The following is a 22,994-nucleotide window of genomic DNA, read 5'->3' as shown; positions in this document are numbered from 1 at the left end:
GACCGGGGAGCTGGGCGCAGAGCCTCAGTGTCCAGCCACAGGCAGAGCCAGTCGCAGCGCCTTGGGGGAAAACCACAGTGAAACCCGCCAGGGCACCCCCTTCACAGCGGGTGTTGGCCGAGCTCATCGCCCCCACCAGGGCTCCTGGCATCCTTCCTTCCCGCATCCCCAGCTGCCTGGGTGCCATCCTCCATCCCCCACTCGTTCAGGGGCTCCCTGCCCTTCCCCCAAGCTCCTCCTTGCCAGGGGCTGTCTGCTGCCCCTTCCCCCATACCAGGGGCCCCCATTCTTCCCCACCCCCGCGTGGGCTCTGTCAGCTCCTCCTTCCTCCATACCAGGGCCCCCCATTCTTTCCCGCCCCCGCATGGGCTGTGTCAGCTCCCCCTTCCCCCATACCAGGGGCCCCCATTCTTCCCCCCCCAGCATGGGCTCTGACAGCACCCCCTTTCCCCATACCAGGGGCCCCCATTCTCCCGCTCCTGCCAAGGGGGCTGTCTGTCCCCCTTCCCCCGTACCAGGGGCCCCCATTCTTCCCCTCCCCGCCAAGGGGTCTGTCAGCTCCCCCTTCCCCTCACACCAGAGCCCCCCTATTTCCACCCATGCCAGGGGCACTGTCTGTCTCACTCCCACCATTTTCATTTCTTCTCTTTCTGTCCAGGAGCTCAGTCACATAGGGTTTCAATGTCTCAAACTCCACCTGGAGGCTGGGCAGAGCAGAAATGACAGCGGTGTTGTGCCGGAAGGTGTTAATTGTTGTCATCAGCAGTGGGGCTTGAAGCTATGGCTCTGCTACTGGATGCTGGGGTTCCAGGGGCCTCCCATTTCCCCCTTTTGGTTTCTCTGATTTTCACCAACATCCAACGGCTCTTGCCCATTGCTGCCTAGAATATTCCTGGAAATGTTGAAATTGATTGTACGCAGTGTTCAAAAGTTATCTTGTTACAAATAGAGACAGCCAAACAGATGGCACATCGTTCAGCCAATAAAGCAGACCCTACAATAATATCCACAGGAGAGTTTCGTGTTCCAGAGTGTTGTATTTATCAAAAACATATATTGAAGCTTCAGAAATTAAAAAAAAAAAACACAGACTTGAGTTAAAAACAAAGAATGCCACTCTTTGAACAAAGTAAATCTTTTTTACAAATAACAAATAAAGTAGGCCCTACAATAATATTGATACAAGAGCATTTTGTTACAGAACTCCTTTTTCTTTTAATATATGAACAAATTGTAAATTTGAGGCCTCAGACAAACCAGGCCGTGTCGCTTTTGGGAGAATAAAAAATAAAAATGAATTTCCCCCCTAAAAAATATTTAATAAAGTAGGCCCTATAAAAATAACATCAGCAGAAGAGGTTTTTGGGCCAGCAAATCCCCCTGGTATATGTACATTGATCCTCTGTGTCACGAGAGAAAGAGTCTCTCTCTCTCTCTCTCTTTCGGCATTTAACTGACTCTTATTCAAGCCAGGAGTGATTGTCACAAGCTAAGATACTCCCTGCCCCACCCCCAAAGTGAGGAAAAGGCTCCCCCAGCACCCCTCCCCCCGGAACAGGGAGGGGCTACCGGGGACAGACATTCCTTCCACACTGCTGCAGGTCTTATTCGCCTTGTTTTACAGAAGGGGGAAGCTGAGGCACCAAGAGGGAAGTGGTCATAAAGCCAGTCACAGCAGAGCTTGGACTAGAATCCAGGAGATCTCACTCCCAGGCCCACTGCTCTAACCTATAGGTCCCACTCCCCTCCTAGATCTGGGACAGAACCAGGCATCCCAGGTCAGAGGGGTTCATCCAGGTCGACAGCCCCTTCGCGGAGCAGCCTGTGTGGGGGTCCTGGCCAGGGTCCCATCTCCCCGGGGTGGTGGTGCTGGGCTGGGTGCTCCTGGGGCTGGCGCTGTCCTTCAGGGTGCAGGGGGAGACTGTTGTCTGTGGGGTGCCCCCGTAGCTGCTCTGCCGTCCCCTGGGCTCCCAGAGCAGGCGTGGTGGAGTGGCACCCACTGCAGGGGGCCTGGGTCTTCTCAGGCTGTGGGTCCTGGAAGGCAGAGCAAGTCAGGGACTAAGTGGGCATGGGTGTGGGGGGTGGGACTAAGAGCAGCAGGGACTAATGGGGATGGGGGCAGGGACTGAGTGGGCACTGAGGCGGATGGAGGGGCAAAGATGGGGTGATGGGGGGATAGGGATTGAGCAGGCACCAGGGGTGATGGGGGGACTGTGCAAGCAGCGGGGAGGGATAAGGAAGGGGGTAGGGATGGAGCGGGGCGTGGGTGGAGTAGGGGCAGGGACCGGGTAGGTAGCAGGGAGTCCCCGTCAATGACTCCCCCAGAGCACTTCCCCACATACCTGGCATGGGCTGCCAGGGGGCCGCCCTGGGGGGCACGGGTGCTGCCAGCTCAGGGTTCTCTGTACATCGGGGTGCAGCTCCCTTGGCTCCTCTTCATGGAAATGCTCCAGCAGGGCCAGGCTGGCCTGGAGAGTGGTCAGGTAATAGCCACCTGGGGAAGGATGGGGTGTAGATTGTCAGGCCAGAAGGGACCCTGGGAATTCTCTAGGCTGCCCTCCTCTCTGCACAGGGCTGCCCTGAATTGATTCCTGGAGGAACTAGCACAGATCTCAGAAAAACATCCCCCTTGCTTTAGACACTGCCAGTGACGGAGAATCCAGCCCTTGGGAGGCCGTGCCCCTGGTTAATTCCCCTCACTTATAAACGTGCACCTTATTGCTAGTCTGAATTTGTCCAGCTTCCACCTTCGGCTGCTAGACTGAAGAGTCGTGTGCTCTCCCGTTTCTGTTCCCCACGTAGGTACTTAGACTGGGATCACGCTTAACCTTTTCTCTGTTAAACTAAACAGATCGAGCTCCTGGGGTCTCTCTCTCTGAGGCTTGTTCTCTGAGCCTTTAGTCATTCTCGTGACTCTGCTCTTAGCTTTATCAGCATCCCTCTTGCATTGTGGGCACCAGGACTGGCCGCAGGGCACCAGCGCCACACCCGGAGGTAACAGAACCTCCTTTCTCCTAGTCGAGATTCCCCTGTTACACACCCCGGGACCGCTTTAGCCCTTTTGGTCACAGCGTTGCACTGGGAGCTCAGCACTGGGAGCTCACGTTCAGATGATTAGGTGGGTCCCCCGCCCCCACCCCCAGCATTTAGGGAAGTAAATGGACTCAGGGATTTTCCCCTCTAGGGGGCGCCATCTCTGATCTGGCCCCAGGGTGAGGGGACTGGCTGGCTTAGCGGGACAAGGAAAAGGGGTAGTGGAGGGCCTAGGCGTCTTCCTTACCTTCCCCCAGGAGCTGGCTGGGCTCCATCAGCTCCATCATGTACTCAGCCTCCATGAGCAGCTGGGGCAGGTCGCACTGAGCCAGGATGAAACTCAGAACTGGCAAGAACTCGTCCGCCCCATAGCTCCCATCTGGGGGGAAGAGGGGACATGTGAGTGGGTGCTGGCAGGGATGTAGCAGGAACATAAGGGGGATGGGGGGGTCCTGGCAGTAGGGGAGGCAGGTGGCGTTGGGAGCATGAGCTGGGGGAGGGGGGCTCCCAGCAGGCAGTAGCATGGAGAGCACAGGCTGGGCAGGGATGGGGGAGGGATCCTGGAAGCTGAGGAGGCATGGGGTGCAGGTTGCACAGATGAGGGGACTGGGGAGGGAGGGGCAGGGGGAGACCAGGGTGGCTATGTTAGGTGTGGCAGGGCACAGGGGTCAGTTACGGGGGTGGGCAGGTATGGGGATGTGGGGAGGATCAGGAGGTTGTAGGGAATGAGCAGGTTGGAGGTGGGGGGGGCAGGCTGGGTGATATGGGGGTGGTGCTGGGGAATAGGGGGCTGTTATGGGGGTTGTCCGTACTTGGGGACAGATCTATGGCTGCAGAGACGCCCTCCTAGGCCTGGGTGCTGGGTGAGGAAGAACGGGGGCAGGGGGGCCATGCAGGTTAGGGTGGTCGGGAAGGCTGTGCGGGGTCAGCCCCCATGGCTCTGCAGACACCTTTGCAGCCCTGCAGGAGCAGCATCACGCGGGCGAGGGGGGGCGGGGGGAGGGATGAAGGGATCCGTACCCGGGGCTGCCCCCATGGCTCGGTAGACACCCTTGCAGGCCTGCAGCAGCAGTGTCACCTGGGTGCTGGGCGAATAGGCGTGCAGAAGCTGCAGCAGTTTGCGCCGTGCCCGCTGGGTGTCAGGGGGGCTAGGCAGCGTCGCCCGTGCCGGGAAGGCACCAGGGCCCCGCTCCCGCACCAGCCGCAGGTTCTCCCGGAGCTGGCCCAGGGACCCATCTGCCATGCGTCGCCTGCACAGCCGTGATGCCAGCACTGGTTTGAGGGGCTTCAGCACACAACGATGGAGGGCCCGTTCCAGCACAGCATCTGTGGAGTAGGAGTGGGTTAGGCTCCCAGCCCCACTGCTCTAACCCACTAGACCCCACTCCCTTCTCTGAGCTGGGGATAGAACCCAGGTGTCCTGGTCCCCACTAAACCGCATTCCCCTTCCTGAGCTGGGAATAGAACCCAGGTGTCCTGGTCCCCACTAAACCGCATTCCCCTTCCTGAACTGGGAATAGAATCCAGGCATCCTGGCTCTCCCCTGCCCCAACCCCCACCCTTCTCTTAGAACCCAGCAGTCCTGGCTCCCAGCCACCCCTGCTCTAACCATTACACCCCACTCGCCTCCCAGAGCTGGGGACAGAACCCAGGAGTCCTAGCTCCCAGCCCCACAACTCTAACCCAGTAGACTCCATACCTGTCCCAGAGCTGGGAATAGAACCCAGGCACCCTGGATCCCTCCCCCAAGCCCCACTCACCCAGCCTGTGGTCAGGCAACAGCGTGGGGCTTGGCAGCTCCAGGGCTGGGCTCTGCAGCAGCTGGGCCTTGGTGTGGGTCAGGAAGGTCCGGATGGGGCTCAGCAGCTCGTGGCTGGACTGCCACTCCCCCCCGCCACCCCTCACTAGGGTCAGGAAATCCTGGACGCTGGCTCCCAGCCTGGTGCTCCGGTCCCGCGCCAGCCCCTCCACGGCCCGTGACAGCTGTTTCTCAGGGGCCAGCACTGCCAAGACGGCATCGCTCATGCAGCGCAGGGGGGCACGGGGGCGGCGCTGGGCAGGAGGTGAGGGGGCCCGTGGACCCCCACCCCCCTCGCTCTCTGAGCCACTGGGGGACCCACTGTCCAGCTCCTGCAGGGATGGGAGGCTGCTCCCGGCTGGCTCGGGATTAAGAGGCTCCCCAGCCCGCTGGGGAACCCGATACCCTGACATGCTGAGCGGTGAGTACTGGCCCGGTTCCTGGCGCAGGGTGGGGGACATCCCTGTCTGGCTGGCAGGGATGGGGGGCGGTGGCTTGGGGGGAGGTGAGAGAGGGCTGGAGGTCTCGGTGGACACCCGCACTTTAATGCTGCGCTTGAAGTCGTCCCGCCGTGAGCCCCCATCCCTGCCCTGGAACAGGGGGTTCAGGAAGCCCAGCGCCCCGTTGCCCAGGCCGCAGTCCAGCTCCCTTGGGCTCCGCGTGGGGATCGCACCCAGCTGGCCAGCTGCAGGGGCAGCATCCTCACAGAGTTGGGGCTCAGGCGACTCCAGGGGGTCCTTGGCATTGAGAGAAGAGCTCCAAAACTCTGGGGGATGGGGGAGGAAAAGAGGAGTCAGCACCGAGGAGAGGACATGGGGCCTTTCCCCTCTAGGGGGCGCTGGCTTTGATCCAGCCCACGGTGGGGGGCCTGGCTGGCTTAGGGGGCCAGAAATGGGATATGAGCCTTTCCCCTCTAGGGGCCGCCGGCTCCAATCTAGCCCCAGGCCAGGGGGAGGGGAGGGGAAGGGAATTAGAGGAGAAATGGAGGGGAGGGATTTCCCGGCTACCTAGTGGGTGCAGGGAGGAGGTGCAGGGTGATGGGGGAAGGGGAGTGGGGATGGGGTGGAAATGGGGCACACAGAGAATGGGCAGGGAGGGACCAGGGGGGATTGAAGGGAGAGGAAGGATCAGGGAGAGGAGTGTAGGGGCCACTGAGATGGGGGGGAGGGGTGGGGGTCTGAGAGAGGGGTCCAGGGGGAAGGGCTGTTGCGGGGGTGTCACTCACCGAGCCCCAGGTGGGAAATGGCCTCCAGTTCCTTGTGCGACACCGCCTGCTGGATGGGCTGGGGCAGGCGCAGGGCGACCGGGAGAACCTCCCTAGGGGGACAGTGCATCAGGCTCTGACGGCAGTCCCAGGGCTCCCTCCTCCCCCTTGGGCACTCCCCCAATTCCCTTCTGCCCCGCCCCCTCCCCCAGGGGCACTCCCCAATTCCCTTCTGCCCTTTGCCCTCTCCCCCAGGGCTGCCCCAACACCCTCTGTCCTATAACCCCTCTGCTGTCCCCCACTGCCCTGGACACTACAGGATCTCTATCCACTGGGAGCAAGGGAGAGCTGGAGCTGTGGTGGAGCTCAGATTTTGGGGTGCCCCCCCATCCTCCCACTCACCGGCTCTGGCAGTAGGAGGCCACCAGGTGCAGCATGTCTGGGAAGCTCTGGGATGAGCCCTCCAGGGAGATGCCTGCAAAGAGAAGGACCCTCAGACCTGTGGCACTAGGAGGCGCTCTCCCTGGCAGTCAGTACTTGCCCACTGGCCCAGTGCAGCACTAGGGGGCACCGTGCTGCAGGGAGCTGGGGGGCTCAGTAGGGCACCAGACGCAGGGCTGTGTGTAGGCGTGGCGCTCCCGGGGGGCACAGAGCAGCACAGACAGATGTGTCCCTACCGGCTGCTCTCTCCTGCAGGCAGTAGCTAGCGACGAAGGCCGGGGCCAAGTCATCTAGGAGGCGCAAGCAGAGCACCCGGCGTCGGTGTGTGTTCGATCGGCGCACCAGGAATGTCTGGGGCAAGAAGGGGGCACCTGTCAGCAGGGGCTACACCGGGACTGGGGACATGGAACACTTCCCAATATCCACCCCCTTCCCTGCTCAGCCCCATGAACCCATCCAGTGTGGGCCGCCCCATCAGCCCCATGCACCCATCCAGTGTGGGATCCCCCACTCCCAATCAGCCCTGTGGACCCATCCAGTGTGGGATTCCCCCCCCATCAGCCCCATGGACCCATCCACTGTCGGATTTCCCTCCCCCAGTCAGCCCCATGGACCCATCCAGTGTGGGATTTCCTCCTCCCCACATCAGCCCCATGGACCCATCCAGTGTGGGATTTCCCCCCACCCATCAGCCCCAGGACCCATCCAGTGTGGGTCCCCCCCATTAGAGCCATGGACCCATCCAGCCCAGTATTATTCCCCTCCCCAGATGAGCCCCAGGGGCCCACACTGCCTGAAAACCCCCATCAGACCAATGGACCCATCTGCCCCAGTATCCAGCCGGGCAGGGCAGAGGCCCCCTGAGCCCTCACCCCGGGGGGCTCACGCTGCAGGATGTGCAGGGCGGTGGCAGAATTGAGGCTCAGCTGCAGCCAGACAGACTGGGTGAGGAGCAGGCGATCCAGGAGGCTGACGCTGTTCAGAGACCCCCGGGCTGGCCTGGGCTGGGGGAAGACGTGTGGGTCTGGGACATCGTACACCGGGTCACGCCCCAGGCTGAGAAGGGAGACAGCGCTGTGAGGAGGGCGGGGAGCCCCTAGCACTAAGGGCCAGAGCATGGAACCCAGGAGTCCGGGCGCCCAGCCCCACCTGCTTTAACCCACTACCCCCCACCCCCACCTGGGCTAGACCTCAGGAGTCCTGGCCCCCCACCTCCCAGGCCCCTCTGCCATACCCGACTGGCTGGTCCGGGGGCTCCATCTCGGCTGGGTGACCAGGCTGCAGAGACAGGCTCCCTCTGCCAGAAACAGGAGCTGCTGTTAACCCTTAGCGGACCCCCCCACCCCCTGGTACCCACTCTCCTGGGCCCCCCAGGGGCGGCTGAGTGTGGGGCAGCCCAGCCCAGCACAGCACGACGCCAGCCCTGAAACGCTACCGGGAAGCTGCAGGAGGAGCAGGAAGGGCCACGACTCAGACCCACGTGGCCCTTGCTGGGAATACGCTTCTCCCCCGGGCCGGGGGCCCTGGCGGGGCGCTGAGATGCGGCCACCTCTGGGGTGGGGCGCGGGGGCTGTTTGTCCCGGGAGCGCAGCCGGGGAGAGGGGGCTCCTGCCCAGGGCGGGCTGCGGCAGCGGCGACCCCGGCAGTGCCCCGGCTCCGCGGGAGGGGGGAGCTGTTCGGGCCTGGGCCAGGAATGCGCGAGTCGGCTCTGACTCACCGTCACACCCAGCCCTGGCACAGGGCTGGGCCAGCCCCAGGCAGGGACGGGCGGGCTCCCCCCTCCCGCAGCGCAGTCACGTTTCCAAGGCAAAGCTCTCTGGGCTGGCACAGCCCATGCGGGGGCGCAGATCTAATCGGCAACCCAGCCCCGGGGCAGGGGGAACAGGAGGGGAGACAGCCTCCCAGCGTGCCCATTTTGTACAGGGGTAAACTGAGGCACGGAGCAGGGTTCTGCCCAAGCGAGAGTCCAGGAGTAGTGGCTCTCAGCCCCTCTGCTCTAACCCCCTAGACCCCAATCCCTGAGCTAAGAATAGAACCCAGGCGTCCTAGCTCCTAGCTCCCTGCTCTGACTCACTAGACCCCACTCTCTTCCCAGAGCTGGGGCTAGACCCCAAGAGTCCTGGCTCCCAGCCCCCACTCCTCTCCCTGCGCTGGGGTAGAACCCATGGACCCATGTCCATGCTCCTAGTGCCCAGCACCCTGCTCTAGCCACTAGACACTGTTCCCCTTCCAGATGGGAGAGAAAGGTCAATCTTAGGGCTGCAGGGCAGGTGTGTAATTGTGTGTGTATAATCACAAGGAAATGGTGCTTGGAGGCAGGGCAGTAGATGGAGGAGTTGGGGGGGGGGAGGGATGCAGGGGAGAGAAAATTAGCAAGAGATGGAAAATCCATCTGAACCATCCCAGATCCCCTCCCCTGATCTCAGCTCCCTCCCAGCTCCCACCACCCCTTTTCAGTCCCCCCTCCCCCCCTCAAGGTCCTGAGCTTGAAATAGCTGCTGGGCTGCTCCCTCCCTGCCTGGAGTGAAGTTTTGATGTGAACGGAGCTTACATGGCGGCTCATCCTGGTGGAGTCCCCAGTGCCCACTTCCCACTCCCCTAGTGCCCCATGCAGCCCCACGCCCCGTCCCAATGCCCCCAACCGCAGGCCCTTACCTGGCAGTGCCCCCTTCACTGTCTGCAGCATTGTTATTAATTCATTATTCCCTTCGCTCCCAGGTTGAACTCAGATGCGCTGGGCTCTGAGCATGTCTGGGTTGACAGCCAAATTCAGCAGCTGCCTGGCCACCCCCAAACACCAGGGGTCCTGGGCACCATCCCTAGGGTTTTGCTTTATCTTGGGTTTTGTATCTGTCTCCAGCCCCCAGCCAAGAGCCCTGCCCAGATGCCCTATCCCCTCCCAATACAGGGAGGGAAACTGAGGTACAAACAGGGGAGGGGACTCTGCCACTGTCAGCCAGCCAGCTGGGAAGAGAACCTAGGGGTCCTGGCTTCCAGCCAGCAACCCCCCCTCCCCAACCAGTGGACCCCATAGTCCTTTCAAAATGGAGGATAGAACCCAGGAGTCCTGGATCCCAGTGCCCCTGTCCCGCTTGAACCCACAGCCCTCCTAAAACTGGATAGAACTCAGGAGTTCTGGCTCCCAGACCCCAATCAGCTGGGCATGCAGAGAAGGGAGCTGAGCCATGGGGAGGGTAGTGGGGTGTTGGAATCCAGATCAGTTCTCTGGACCACTCATGGGGTGTCAGGCTAAAGAGACCCCCTGTGGGCAGGAGGGTTTGAAAGCCCAGCACGGGACAGAACCAAGGAGATTGGGGCAGGGTTCCCAGGTCTGTGCCAGATCCCACCCTGTGACCCAATCCCACTCACCCTAAGGCCCTTGTAACCTCTCCAGGGCCTGTGAAGTTGGGGTGCAGCTCTGGCTGGGCTCATGCAGAAGGAATGGGAAGGGATCCCCCATTCATTACCCCCCTTGCTATGCTGAGGAGTGCAGGCAGCTGCGATTCTGGGGGAGGCCTGGCTGAGAATGGGCACGGCCCAGACACGAGACCCCCAGGCTGTCGGCCACATGAGCGGCTCCCAGCAATATGGTCTGGCCAGGGACTGTGGGGGGTCCTGTCTTTCCTGAGGGGAAGGAAGGCTGGAGAATGGGCAACAGTGCAGGCTAGGAGAGTTGGCTGGGGGGTCCCAAAGGTGCTGCCACTTGAGGGAAAGGAGCCAGGATGGGTGTCCCAGAATCAAAGCAGGTTGGAGTCAGGGGGTGCCCTGATGCTGCAATGACCCCCCTAAGGGCCAGCTGTTCTGGAGGGGCTCAGAGACAAGAGACGGTGCACACAGCTGTGGCGGGGCTGGCTTGGAGCTGGGGATCCTCTGCGCCCCAGCAAGGGGACACCCCACTCACCCTCCACCCCCAGCCCACCCTGGAGCCAGAACGGAGTTGGCGTCCCCTAGAAGAGAAAAGGCCCATGCCCCACTCCCCATTCCCCAGCATATGCTGAAATGAATCAAAGGGCCAAGAGTTTGTATGTTTCACTTGGTTTTTAATGTGAACGCTTCCGGGGGGCTGGCCCAGGCCCAGGGCTTTTCCTGCTGAAGCCCCTGGAACCAGCACCCCTATTTCCCTGGGGGGCACAACTGCCCCAGGCACTGGGGTTTACGTGCAGCCCCCCAAGATTGCTACAAACATCAGAGTCCTAGTGACGGAAGCGAGCAGTGAAGCCTCGTGCTGGCCTGTCTGCAGGGATCTGAGGCGGGAGTGCTGGCCACGGGAACACGCTGCCGGGCAGGGCCCCAGAGTCCTCTCCATCGCAGTCCTAGTGCAAGGGGAGAGCAAGCCCGGCCACTCGCTGCGCCGGGGAGGGTCCGTGGGCCGTTGGTTTCCAGGAGGAGGCCTGTGCCGAGCCGCAGGGCTGAGCCACGAGAGGGCCCGCTCAGGCCTTGCGCACCGAGTACTTGCCCTTCTGCAGCTGTGAGACGTAGATTTTGGTCTTGGTGCCATCCTCCCGGCGCAGCCAGACCTCCCCAGTGCTGACAGCTGTGATCACAGCCCTGCGGGGGAGAGCAGGGGTCACACCAGGTCCCCAAAGACAGTCAGTTGCGTTGCCTCCCCCGCCCTGGGACTGGATTAGAGCCAGTACCCTCTACAGGGGAAAGGCCCTGTATCCTATTCCCTGCCCCCTGAGCCAGCCAGTCCCCTGCCTTGGGGCTGGATCAGAGCTGGTGCCTCCTAGAGGGAAAAGGCTCCGTGGCCCATTCCCTCCAGCCAGCCAGTCCCTGGCCACTCACTGCGCGGGCGCCTCGTCCCCGACCTCCAGGATGACGCTCTGCCCTTTGCTGTAGATCTCGCCCTCGTAATGCAGCCGCCCGTCCTCACAGCGGGCTGAGAATTGGGCCCCCGGCTTCTCCACCTTCACCAGCACTGGGGGGAGAGAGGAGGTCAATGCTGGGGGGGGCAGGCACAGCCCTACATACCTGAGGATGGGCCCTGCTGGCAGCAGCAGGACCAGGTTAGCTCATGTCCTGGCTGAGGCACTGGGGGAGACCAGAGGTGGCAAGGGGGATCTGTGCAGGGTGGTGGAGGGCAACAAGATGGCTGGCGAGGAGCCATGAAGAGGCAGGAGGGACACGGCTGGGATTCAGGGGGGCCCAGGTCAGAGCCAGTGCCCCACTCCCTGAACACCTGAGCCAGCCAGTTCCCTGCCCTGGGGCCAGACTGGAGCTGGTGCCCCTAGAGAGAAGAGGCCCCATATCTTATCCCTTCCCCAGCTCTTACCATCTGATTTTCTTTTCTGGGGGGACACGGCTGCTTTAGCCTGTAGGGAGAGACAAGACGATTAAAGGGGCTTATGCAGGGAGCGTGCTCAACCCCCTGCAACTGCTCACAGAACTATGCAGACCCCACCCATGCTGGTCCCCCAGGAAGGATGGCAGCATTAGCCTGTGTGACAGATGGGGAAACTGAGGCACAGGGTAAGGGACTCACTCAGCATCAGTGAACAGAACCAGGGAGTCCTGACTCCCAGCGCCCACTCTCTGCCCACAGCTGGGGATAGAACCCAGGAGTCTTGGTTCCCAGCCCCACCCTCCCCATCACTCTAACCCACTAGACCCCTCCCCAGCTCTGCTCCCAGAGCTGGGGACAGACCCCAGGAATCCTGGCTCCCAGCTTCTGGCCCAGCTATGCAAATGGTGACTTTTAAAGGGCATATTAAGAATACATATGAAAACAATCCCATTTCCACATGTTTGATCCCAAAGGGCAGAGCTAGGAAGGGGGATTATTATGGGACATGGTGTTTTGCAGCACAACTAAGGGTGTGTGTGAGGGGTGGTTATTAAGGGACCCAGGCAACCTGTGGGGCAGCCAGGGGACATGTGTGTGTGGGAGGGGCTTAAGGGATCCAAGCATTGTGTGGGGTGGCCAGGGGTGTGTGAGGGACTTGGGGTCCTGTGGTGTCGCTGAGGGATGTGTGGGATGGGGTTTAAGGGACTCAGGCATTGTGGGAGGTGGCCAGTGGTATGCAAGGAAGTGGGGGTTATTAAAGGACCCAGGCATCCTGTGGGTCAGCCTCACCTTTTTGATGGCCGTCCAGTCTTCCAGGATGTCAATGTCCCGCAGCATGTAGACGATGTAGGGGCGTGAGGGGCACGTTAAGGGCTTGTAGCCATACACAGCCATGGTGATCATTTAGCCCTATTCCCTTTCACACCAACTCGGGGGGGAGGGGGCAGCACTAGGATGCAGGGGGTGGGGAGACAGTGGCAGCCAGCCAGGAGCCAACAGGACTCCCTGCCACAGGGCACCACAGAGCGGGGAGCCCCTGGGCCAGACATCCCAGCTCCCTCTTCTCCCAACATCAGCACTGGGACTGGAAGGGTCAGGGGCCAGGACTGATGGGAGGCCTGGCGGGATGGGTCTGTTCTGGGGGAGGAGATACCAGCATGGCCAGCGGGGGGGAGATACCAGCAGAGCATGTGTGTGTGTGGGCGGGGGGGACGGGACACCAGCATGGTCCTTGCCCCAAGCCCAGCGGGGGGGAGGGGGATGGGATACCAATGTAAGGATATCAGACACAAGTGGTGCTTTCTTCCTCTTGGCAGGCCGGAAAGGATCCCACTTCTTGAGGCTGTTCTTGGGGCGCAGCTTGTCGTCCCACCACTCTAACCCAGGAGGAGAGGACAAGGGTCAGAGGACAGCCCTACCCACCAGGCTGGGGCGGGGGGGCCTGCTTGACAGCAGCCTCCTCTCTCCCTTCCCCCTGCCCCACAGGGATGCCTCTGTGGGGCAAAGGGGACTCAACCCTCTCTCCCCACTGGGGCTGCCAGTGCAGGGGAAGTTAGTGCCCTCTGGGGACAGGGATGAGGGGAATGGTTTGTGCCAGGAGTGGGGGGGCCAGTGATCCTGCCCCATGAGGGACTGGACTGAGACCCAGCAAACTCGCCTCACACATGGAGCAAATGAACAGCTAGAAAGTGGGAACAACGCTAGGATACTGGGCAGGATGGACCCGTTGGTCTGATCCATGGGGTGCAGGGACCCTGGACACAGCTGCCTTTGTAACGGGGATGTGACACCGGGGCCCTGTGGGGGGCAGCAGCAGTGTGGCAGGGGGCATCAAGCTGGGGATGACTGTGGGGGCACACTGAAGTGAGAGCAGGTTAGAGGCACCCTGGATGACCAGGAGGCAGAGACACGTGGAGAACGGCAGCGGGGGAAGGGGGTTGAGGGAGGCCCCAGGGCTCACTGACCCGAGGTGATGTCGATGCTCTGCCGATCATCCTCCAGGCGCTGGATGCGCTCCAGCAGCTCGCTCTGCATGTTGTCGTACAGCAGCAGCTTCTCACTCTGTGTGGACAGGATGGGGTCGGGGGGTGCAGCCAGGACGGACCCACCCCACTGGCCCAGAGGACACTAGGGAGGCCCTGGAGGCGCAGCTAGACCCGATCCCACCCCAAGGCTGTGGGCTCTCAGCCTCCCACCTGGCTCGATTGGTCCCATTCCTGGACCCCCCGCAGTGGTTGGCGTCACCCACAGGTGCTCCCTGGGAATGCTGGGGGTGCAGAAGTCAGCCACAGGTCTCACACAGATGCGGCATCTGGAGCTGGGAAGTAGATGGAGGGTCTGCGGGAGCAGGGCAGTCCGTGGGGCACTCAGAGGCAAGATCAGGGGGCTTATGCAGGGGGCTCCTGTGTGGCGGGGAGGGACAGATGGGGGACTGCAGGGGACCTCAGCAATGGGACTGAGGGGGGCGGGGAAGAGCAAAGCGGGTTCATGAGGGCCCTCACCTCCAGGTGCTGGTGTGCTCCCTGCAGCTCACACTCGTGCTTGTTCCTGACCACCTCCAGGCACAGCCCCTTGTAGATGCCTGCAGAAAGGGGGGACCAGTGACCCCTGCCCACCCACCATCCCTCCACCTCCATTCCCAACCACAGCCCCTGCGAGATGCCTACCTTGGCTAACCCCAAGCCTCCCATGAGGCTCCCAGTCCAAGTCCCTGCCCTCCTACCACCACCAGCCTGGTCCCCGCCAGCCTCACTCCATAACTCCCCCTACCCTGAGATTCCTGCCCTCTGGGCCCTGCCATCAACTGCCCGCTCTTGGCCCCACCCCTTCTTCCCACAGGTGGGCCTGGCCCCCACCTGCCTGAATCTCTCCACCCCTGAGCCCCCTCCCAGGGCCTGCCTGCCAGCACCCTCCTCTGAATTCCCACCCCACCCTGCAGGCCTGAGTCCCCCCCATGCCTCTCCTGAACCCCCTCCCCCAACTTCCTCTCCCACCGGCTCCCCCACCTGCCATCCATCCTCCCCTTTCCTGAACCCTTCCCTCCCCCCACTTCTGGGCCACACTGGATCTGGGCCCTGTCATTTCCGCCCCCAAGCCCAGCTGCCCCCAGCTCCTGAGCCTTCAAACCTTGCTGCTCCCTTAGAGCTGGTCACTGCCCTCCGAGGCCTGTCTGGACCAGGACAGCCCAGGGGACACAGCCATCCTCCCCCCGCGCCCTGGTCCTGAGCCCTGGCACCCCAACTCCTCAGCGGTGGGACCAGTCTCCTGTGGGGCAGCAGGGGATACAGATAACAGATGGGCAGGGCCAGGAACTCACCAGCCACCTCGATGCGGATCTTCATGTTGTTCTGCAGGACACCCAGGGGGTCGAGGTACTCGGCTGCCCGCCCCGACGCCACATCCTCCAGCTTGGCCTTCACCTGGTTCAGTCGCTCCTTGAATAGCCTGCAGGGTGCACCAGCAGGGATTGAGCCCTGTCCAGCCCACCCAGCTTGCACTTGCCCCCCGCTTCCAACCTGCCCTGCCCAGCATAGTCCCGCTCTGCCTACCCCACCCAGCACAGCACAGGCCTGCCCAGCCCACCGTGTCAGCCCGCACTGAGACAGCCGTCTCTGGGGTAGGGTGCAGGGACAGTTTATACCCAGTTTATACTCGCCTGGCAGTGAGATACAGGCACCTCAGGGGTGGGGAAGTCAACAGGGGACTCACTTTTCCTTGAGCTCAGAGAACTGCTTCTCCAGGTCACACATCTCATCCAGGCACTCACTGCGTCGCCGCTCACAGTCCTCCTCGTCCATCTCTGTAGGGCACAGCACATACCTTCCAGCCCACGCTCACCCTGGGCACAGTGCCGGGCACAGACCACCCGGGGAACTGAAGCACACAGAGTCAGGACACTCACCCAGGGGGCAAACAGAACCCAGGAGTCCTGCTTCATAGGCCCATCCCCCTATAGCCCACTAGACCCCGCTCTCCTCCCAGAGCTGGGAACAGAACCCAGGAGTCTGGGGAGAGGACACCGGCCTGGCTGGGCCATGGCTCTTACCCAGGAAGCAGGGCCAGCCCCCAGTACTACTCCTTGATGAAAGGCCAAGCCCCATCCCAAATCCCCTTCCACACCCCAGTACCTGAGCTTTCTTCCTCGGACTCAGAAGGACTGGCACTATGCTCCTCCTCGCTCTCCTCCTCTTCGCCATTCAGCTCAGGTGCCGAGTCCCCATCCCCCTCCATCTCCTCCGCCTCCTTGGGCGCCGGGTGCACCGGCATGGGCACTCTGGGTGATCAACGGCAGGGGTTATTGCCAGGTGGTCTGGGAGGGTCCTACTTCACTGCACCTCCCACTGCCCTCCTCCATCACATGCAGGGCAGGGGGCACTGGACAGGGACAGCTGCCCCCCAACCCATGGGACCCCCTGTGTGCCCAGAGCATGGCTCTGGACAGGGGCAGCTCCAACCTCCAACCCCCAACCCCTGCCAATGTGTAGCCCCTTGCCCCAGGGCCATCATAATTAGTGGACCCCAGTTTCCACTGGGAACAACTCTGAGACCCAACAACTTGTTCCACATGTGGGCCCTGAATACATATCACATGGGGCCAGACCAGACCCAGCACCTCCTAGAGGAGACAGGCCCTGTGTCTTATTCCCCCCCACACCCTCAGCCAGCCAGTCCTCCTGCCATGGGACCAGACCAGAGCCAGCAACTCCTTGTTCTCACTGCATTGTGATTTGCAGCCACCTTGAGGGGAGCTCCATGAAGCCGCCCAGTTGCTCTATCAGGAAGAGAGGAGCTATCAGCTGGTAGCTGCTATTGCAATGGTGTTGGGACACGTGATGGGACTCTGCAGAGATGGGTGCTGGCCTCATCGGAGCCAGCACGGTGACCCCAGTGCTCCCGTGCCATGAGCCTGGAGCTCCCTCCTCGCCAACACTGCAGGGACCTGACTTCCAACAGCAGGCCCCATCCAGGCCCATGGGGCACTGGAGCCAGCAGGGAGCAGGGCTAGCAACGTTGGGAATACAGGCAGAGGCAGTAACAGAACCCAGGAGTCCTGGCTCCCAGCCCCCTGCTCGCTCTGTAACCATGGTCTGACCCAACTCCCTGCTGGGTTTATTGCTGCTTGTGCAATGCTGGGGGACACTCTCTTCCCCCCCACCCCTTGATGGGAATGGAATATCCCATCTTCTGCTCACTTGAGCGCCCTGAGGAACGTACCACTGCTATATATTTCCCCTCCAGTTGACATAGTCTGCTCTATTCCCGTGCTGGGGAAGGCACCACTGAACCCCATACACAGCAGGAGGGCACAATTCACACGCCCCCCATGAGATATCTTGGTCTCTTCCAGTTCCTTTGAGTTTGCTTTGGAAGATGCCATTCAGGTTCCCATGAAGGGGGACAACAGGATATAGCGCACCCCTTCGATGGTGTGAGCCCCCAGTGCGTTTCCAATGGGGAATGGATCATTGAGCACCCACAATACGGGGGCCGCAACCCCCCCCTTTGAGTTGCAATGGTCTGGGCCGGCCGCCACTGTAAATTCACCCCCCTGGGGTTGCAATGGGCCGGCCTGCCCTCCCTTGATCGCAATGGGGATAGAACCAACAAGCTCCAGAAGCAGGGGAGGCAGCGAATTCCCCCCTTGGGCTGCACTGCTCTAGCCCAGCTTCTATTGATCTCAGCTGGGAATGCACCACCCAGCACCCTATGGAGGGGAGGCTGGGACGAATCCATCTCCCGCTGCTCTGAGCCCCACGTACCTCGGGAAGCCCAGGCCGGCGACCGCCCTCCCGTAAGCGCTTCGCTTCTCCGTACCCGGAAGCTCCACACCTACTGGCTCCGCCCCACCCTCTGCCAGCCAATCAGGGAGACCAGTTAGCCAGAGCGCCGTTGCCTCTATGGTTCCCAGCTGCCCCCTGCGCTGGGCCTTATGGGATAGTGGAGGATGGGGCATGTTCCCATGGCAACAGGACGCCCACAGCTTAGCGTGAGCTGAGCGACATACACCCAAAGTTGGGCTAAGGGGAATCCCCTGAACTGGTGTTGCCATGGCACCTAGTCTTACGGGCACCTGCTTGTGACACATCACCATGGCACCCAGTCAGGTTGTTGCCATGGTGCCAAGTCATGACATTACCAGGGGACCTGGTGATTCCTGGACAGTCTCATCACAATCTGCTGCAGTGCCATTGCAGCATCGCCAGAGCACCAGTCACGGCGTTGCCATAACACTTGGCACCCAGTCCCAGTGCAGCCTTAGCACAGGACCTCTGGCCCCTTGCCATGGTGCCCAACTGCAATGTTGTCATGGCACCCATGGGACTGCCCCCGTCACCCAAGGACCTGGAGAGAGGCCAGGGCTGTGTGGCTCTCTGCTCCCCTCTCTCCATCCTGAGCAGCATGGGGTGCATTGGCAGGAGGATCCCTGCTTTGGCACACCAAGAAGTCAGCACCACCCACCAGTACCATATCTAGTGAGCCAAGCCCTGTGTGGGATAGATAAGTTCCAGCCACGGCCCCCAGCACCACAGAAAGGACCCACAGCAGGACACAGCCATGAGGAGATGCCCCTGGCCTCCACATACTTTATTGTTCTAAGGCTTGCACTCAGGGAGACTGAATGCCAGGCCATTTCCTACAGTGGGGTAAGAGCACTCTGCCAGCCCCATCCAAGCAGCATTGAGCATCTTCATAAATTAAGCCTCATGCCCCCTGCCCTCAGGAGGTAGGTCAGTGCGTTAATTCCCATTTTACAAAAAGGGGAAAAATGAGCTGCAGAAAGGGGAGGGGACTTGGTGGAGGGCAAATAGAATCAGTGACAAAACTGGGAACAGAACCCAGGAGTCCCGACTTTCAGCCCCTCATTCTTTAACCACTAGGGCCTACTCTCCTCTCAGAGATAGGGAAAGATCCCACAAGTCCTGACTCCCCACCCCCCTTCTCTAATCCCTATACTAGCTCCCACCCCACAGCCACCTACAGAAAGGGAGAGGGGGATGCTGAGTCCAGAACAGCCCCTTTCTCCCTGCTCAAGAAGGGAAAGAATCATAACAAGGGAGCTGCTGAGGGAGGAAACAGCTGTCCTCTGCCCACACAGGCCGGAGCGGGAGGTCCTCTGTTCTGACAGCCTGCTGTTCAATGGGAAATTGGGGAGGAGAATGCTGAAGTATATTGGGGGAGGGGATACAGGAATCCATGACCCCAGCAACAGGTTGGGGCAGGTGAAGGATCCAGTGTGATGTAGCTGGAAAGATTCCCCCCTAGCTATAAACCTCTGTCCGATGTGGGGGTTAATGACTCAATGGAAAGGGGGGGCGTTGCAGGCCCAGATTGGGCAGGGCCCCCTAAAAACACTATGACACCAAAGCTACAGATGAAGGGTCATGGGGAAGGCAGGTCTGAGGAGCTGTGTCAGAGATGGCAGGACCATCAGCAGCGGTGCATTGAGCCAGGGTACTTCAGCTTCAGCTCCTGCTTGAACTGGCGGAAGAGCACCTTATTGCGCTGATTCTCGGCATCCTTCTGTGCATGGAACTCACTCGGCACCTTGAAGCCCTTGTGCACCAGGAAAGCATTGTTCAGTACTGAGAAACTGTACCCAGCCACATGGAGCTCACATGCCTGTGAAAGGGGACAGGAGAGCTGTGAAGGAGAGACCAGGGTAATCCCCACCCCCACCAGACTCTGAAATATGTTACATTGAGGGCTGAAAAGCAGCCACCTCTAGAGTGGAGTGCAGGGGCTATTTATACTGGGATCATTCTCCTGGGACTAAGATGCAGCCACCTCGGGGGTGAGGCACTGGAGCTGTTTTATACAAGGATCCCTCACCCAGAGCTCGGATACAGTGTGGGATGTGGGGGCTATTTCACAGCTTCACAGAGCACTACAGTTCAGCACAGGAAGTGGAAATTCTCCACTGGATGGAAACTGTAGGAAAAGGGACAAATGGTCGTTAGTAAGCACAAGGGGCCAAGGCCCATTTTACATCTCACTGGACAGATGGCACTTCAGGGTGTACAGCAACCCCGGTGCAGCCCTGGCATTGGGAACAGTACTGACTGTAAGGTGAAAGCACCTCTTACTGAACCCCCCACCCTGCTTCCTGCAGCACATTGCCCCCTACATTGTGCTGTTTCTCCCCCCAGCCAGTAAATACCCATGACCTAGGGCTGGATCAGGGCCAAAGCCCCCTTGCCAGGAAGGAAATATTCACTTCTCACACCTTGCCCAGGTGTCTCACAGGGTCATGTTTGCGCAGGGACGGTGTAACCACTAGGTGAACTACACGGCTGCCTAGGGCGCCAAGATATGGGGGCGCCAAAAAGCGGTACCCCAAAATATTTTTTTACACTATTGCTTAGGGGCAGGTACCTGTCAGTCTCCAACGCTCGGGCCGTGCCAGGGCCAGCAGCCTCTTCACTTCGGAGTCTCCGCTGCTTGCCCGGCAGCCACTCCTCCTCTCAGGCTCCCCAGCCACTGCTGCTGCGGCCGCCCAGAAGGACGTGGGCGGGGGGCTTCGCCACGGAGGAGGCGCAAGGGGCTGGGCTCGGCTGGGGCCCTGCACCTGCCAGCCGAGAGCAGCAGGAACCGGGTGCCGCTCGGGGGGAGCCAGGTGGTCTGAGCCCAGGGCTGTGGCAGCCTCCGCAGCAGCAGGGGCATGCAGGGAGCGTAGGCGCCCTGGGCTCCGGCCGCCTGGCTCCCCCCAAGCTGCACCCAGTTCCTGCTGATCTCGGCCAGCAGGTGTGGGGCCCCAGCTGAGCCCAGTCCCTTGCATCTTCTCTGCAGCAGTGCCCCCCGCTCGCGTCCTCCTGGGCGGCCTGAGAGGAGGAGTGGCCCCCGGGCAAGCAGGCAAGACTCTGAGGTGAAGAGGCTGCTGGCCCTGGCGCAGCCTGAGCGCTGGAGACTGACAGATACCTGCCCCTGCCCCATCCTGGTACTGCCTGCCCCCCAGCCCAGTGAGCGTTACCTGCCCCACCAGCTTCAGTGCCCTGCCCCATACTGTCAGCCACCCCAAGCTCACTGTGACACCAGCACCCCTTGGCAAAGGGCCCCGTGATCTTCACAAACAGCTGTCACCGCAGGCCTGACAAACTCACTGCACCCCACATGTGTCTTACAGGGCACTTACCCACAAAGAGGAATGTGGAAGGGATCTACACAAAGCTGGTAACTTGTCAAGAGTGAGAATCTTTGTGAGATGTGTGCATGGGTAATATTGAAGGAATAATGTATTTACCTTAAAAGTCTGCTTTACAGACTTGGAGTAGAAATTAGTCACCAGGAGATAATGGCCCTTTGGGGCAAGGGGGATTTGTCACCCTGTCTAACGTGGCTGGCAAGGCTCAATTGTTTAGCTTTGCACAATAGTAAGACTTTGAATGGGACACCACCAGAGGCAATGGCAAACAATTGAAACACCTTAAAGGTAAAAAAGAAACATTACAACAGCCGTTACCCCGTTCTGACAGGCTGTTTATAATGCTAAGTTTACTAGTTTTCGGAGGTTGTCGGGGGTGGGGGTGTGTGCAAGGTGGAAGTTTTGCCTAGGGCGCAAAATATCCTTGCAGCAGCCCTGTGTTCGGGTGCCCTCTATGAGGCTCAGTGAACATAACCTGAAGTGCCTAGTGATCAGGAGAGCACCTGGCTGAGACTTCCCAGACTTGTTTCACCCACAGGTCAAGGACACCCTGCTCCATCTCTTGGGGTGGCTGGGCGTATATCTGGGGCTGGCTCCCATGGCACAAATGCCTCCCCATGCCCGGTGAAGCAGGTACCTGGCTGATGCGGTTGAACCCATACTGCTTGAATCTTTCATCATAGGGTGGCACAGAGTTGGCACTGATGTAGAAGGGCTCCCAGGGGTCCCTCCACTCCACGGTGTAGGCAATGTTCAGGGAACTGCCTGGAGGCAGATTCAGCCAGCGTGAGTAGTTGGTCGGGGCCTGGCAGCGTGGGCAGAGCTCCTCGTAGAACGGCCGGATCTCCCCCACCTGATACAGCTGCAGCAGCTCGGCCTTGGCACCTGGGAGGCGCCGGGTGTGCCGGATCTCAAAGGCGGGCACCACGAAGACGCCGGGTGGCCCCTCAGCACCCAAGGTTGCAGCTAGTGCCAGGAAGGCCTCACGCAACCCCTCGCTGGGCAGCATGTCCACGTCCAGCACGAGCGTGTAGTGCCCCGTGGCCGCCCCCCGCGCCACATTGCGCAGCAGGTTGTTGGGGTATGAGGCGTTGGCGCCCAGGGCATAGTTACGCCGGCCCGCCCCGGCCCGGGCCAGCTTGGCGAAGACATCCCCACAGGCCTTGAGCCGGGCAAACTCCGCCCGGTCCTCTAGCTCGGGGAAGGCGGCCAGGTCCCCCGAGTGGCACACCAGGTGGGCCCTCACCAGCTGCCGCACTGGCCCGCACAGCGCCCCCAGGGCGTAGAGCATCAGTGTGGCCAGCCGCACCTCGGCGGGGCCCGGCGCAAAGAGCGCCACGGAGACCGGGCCCTGCCAGCGCCCCACCAGCTCCTGCAGCTGGTGCAGGTTGCTCAGGCTGGTGTGGGTGGCGAGCACCAGGTCGGGCGCCCGCCCCGCCCGCTCCGGGGGCCCCAGCATGTCCGTGTAGATCCGGTACTGCCCGCTGGCATCCAGCCGCCCGCCGCTGGCCAGGGCGCGCTTCAGCTGCTCCTTCTGCTGCTCGCTGGGCCGGCCGGGCGCCTCGCCCCGGCGCCCCCCGAACAGCTCCGAGTAGCGGGAGCGCTGCTGGCGGCCGTGGAGCCCCGAGAGCAGGGACAGGTAGAGCAGCTGCAGCAGGGCCGCCAGCGCCAGCGCCCACAGCAGCGCCTTGAAGAAGGAGCATCTGGCGGGGCCCTGCATCCCCGCTCAGGCCCGGCGCGCCGCGCCCATGCTCGCCAGAGGGGACCGGCGCAGGCAGGGGGCGGCTGCAGCTCCCGGCCCTTCCATGCAGCCAGCCGGGGGCCGGGAATGGAGGCGCCCGTCGCTGCGGCAGCGCGCCACCTGCCCTAGGGAGGAGCCACTGCAAGCCGGCTCGCCACCGCGCCCCGCCCGCCGGGGACAGGGGGCGCCGGGGGAGTGTCGGGGGAGGGGGGGTGGTTTTCTGACCATTGCACGGGACTGGCTCGCGCGCCTCCGGCTGCATCCGGGCCGGGTTCAGATGGGGCAAGGGGCGGACAGGGCGGGGGCGGGTGTCCGGGCAAGGGGATGTGTGCAAAAGGCAGCGCAGGGGGAATC

General features: G+C 61.4%; 3 protein-coding genes across 3 annotated transcripts; all 3 read right to left on the bottom strand.

Moving 5' to 3' along the window:
• Positions 1 to 1,779: 1,779 nt before the first annotated feature.
• On the bottom strand, positions 1,780 to 7,594 carry RIN1 (Ras and Rab interactor 1). The gene is made up of 9 exons (XM_077822660.1): positions 7,349 to 7,594; positions 6,713 to 6,827; positions 6,438 to 6,510; positions 6,057 to 6,148; positions 4,794 to 5,597; positions 4,054 to 4,359; positions 3,281 to 3,412; positions 2,343 to 2,494; positions 1,780 to 2,034 (listed from the first exon to the last, which is right to left on the bottom strand). Exons 1-9 carry the CDS (start codon positions 7,592 to 7,594, stop codon positions 1,780 to 1,782), a joined length of 2,175 nt encoding a protein of 724 aa, XP_077678786.1.
• Positions 7,595 to 10,764: 3,170 nt separating this feature from the next.
• BRMS1 (BRMS1 transcriptional repressor and anoikis regulator) lies at positions 10,765 to 17,632 on the bottom strand. The gene is made up of 11 exons (XM_077822548.1): positions 17,520 to 17,632; positions 15,888 to 16,033; positions 15,469 to 15,559; positions 15,077 to 15,204; positions 14,262 to 14,341; positions 13,725 to 13,821; positions 13,044 to 13,136; positions 12,550 to 12,614; positions 11,749 to 11,788; positions 11,262 to 11,394; positions 10,765 to 11,024 (listed from the first exon to the last, which is right to left on the bottom strand). The coding sequence occupies exons 2-11, from the start codon at positions 16,024 to 16,026 to the stop codon at positions 10,907 to 10,909; spliced, it is 984 nt and encodes a 327-aa protein (XP_077678674.1). The 5' UTR covers positions 16,027 to 16,033; positions 17,520 to 17,632; the 3' UTR covers positions 10,765 to 10,906.
• Positions 17,633 to 18,310: 678 nt separating this feature from the next.
• On the bottom strand, positions 18,311 to 22,710 carry B4GAT1 (beta-1,4-glucuronyltransferase 1). Its single transcript, XM_077821426.1, has 2 exons — positions 21,537 to 22,710; positions 18,311 to 19,380 (listed from the first exon to the last, which is right to left on the bottom strand). Exons 1-2 carry the CDS (start codon positions 22,617 to 22,619, stop codon positions 19,189 to 19,191), a joined length of 1,275 nt encoding a protein of 424 aa, XP_077677552.1. The 5' UTR covers positions 22,620 to 22,710; the 3' UTR covers positions 18,311 to 19,188.
• Positions 22,711 to 22,994: the final 284 nt, after the last annotated feature.

Source organism: Eretmochelys imbricata, chromosome 7 (genome assembly GCF_965152235.1).
Source record: "Eretmochelys imbricata isolate rEreImb1 chromosome 7, rEreImb1.hap1, whole genome shotgun sequence".
Taxonomy (NCBI): domain Eukaryota; kingdom Metazoa; phylum Chordata; order Testudines; family Cheloniidae; genus Eretmochelys; species Eretmochelys imbricata.
The sequence above is the reverse complement of the archived record's forward strand: the minus strand, read 5'-3'. Positions and strand labels throughout refer to the sequence as shown.

Coding starts and splice junctions, on each gene's coding strand:
- RIN1 (XM_077822660.1), bottom strand. CDS start 7,594: ATGCTCTGGCCCTTAGTGCTAGGGGCTCCCCGCCCTCCTCACAGCGCT. Junction 6,149..6,437: donor GCCTCCTACTGCCAGAGCCG/GTGAGTGGGAGG, acceptor CTGTCCCCCTAG/GGAGGTTCTCCCGGTCGCCC. Junction 2,495..3,280: donor CAGCCAGCTCCTGGGGGAAG/GTAAGGAAGACG, acceptor ATCCTTCCCCAG/GTGGCTATTACCTGACCACT.
- BRMS1 (XM_077822548.1), bottom strand. CDS start 16,026: ATGCCGGTGCACCCGGCGCCCAAGGAGGCGGAGGAGATGGAGGGGGAT. Junction 14,342..15,076: donor GATCCGCATCGAGGTGGCTG/GTGAGTTCCTGG, acceptor CCCTTTCTGCAG/GCATCTACAAGGGGCTGTGC. Junction 11,395..11,748: donor CCAGAAAAGAAAATCAGATG/GTAAGAGCTGGG, acceptor CTCTCCCCCCAG/TGCTGGTGAAGGTGGAGAAG.
- B4GAT1 (XM_077821426.1), bottom strand. CDS start 22,619: ATGCAGGGCCCCGCCAGATGCTCCTTCTTCAAGGCGCTGCTGTGGGCG. Junction 19,381..21,536: donor GGTTCAACCGCATCAGCCAG/GTACCTGCTTCA, acceptor CCCCTTTCACAG/GCATGTGAGCTCCATGTGGC.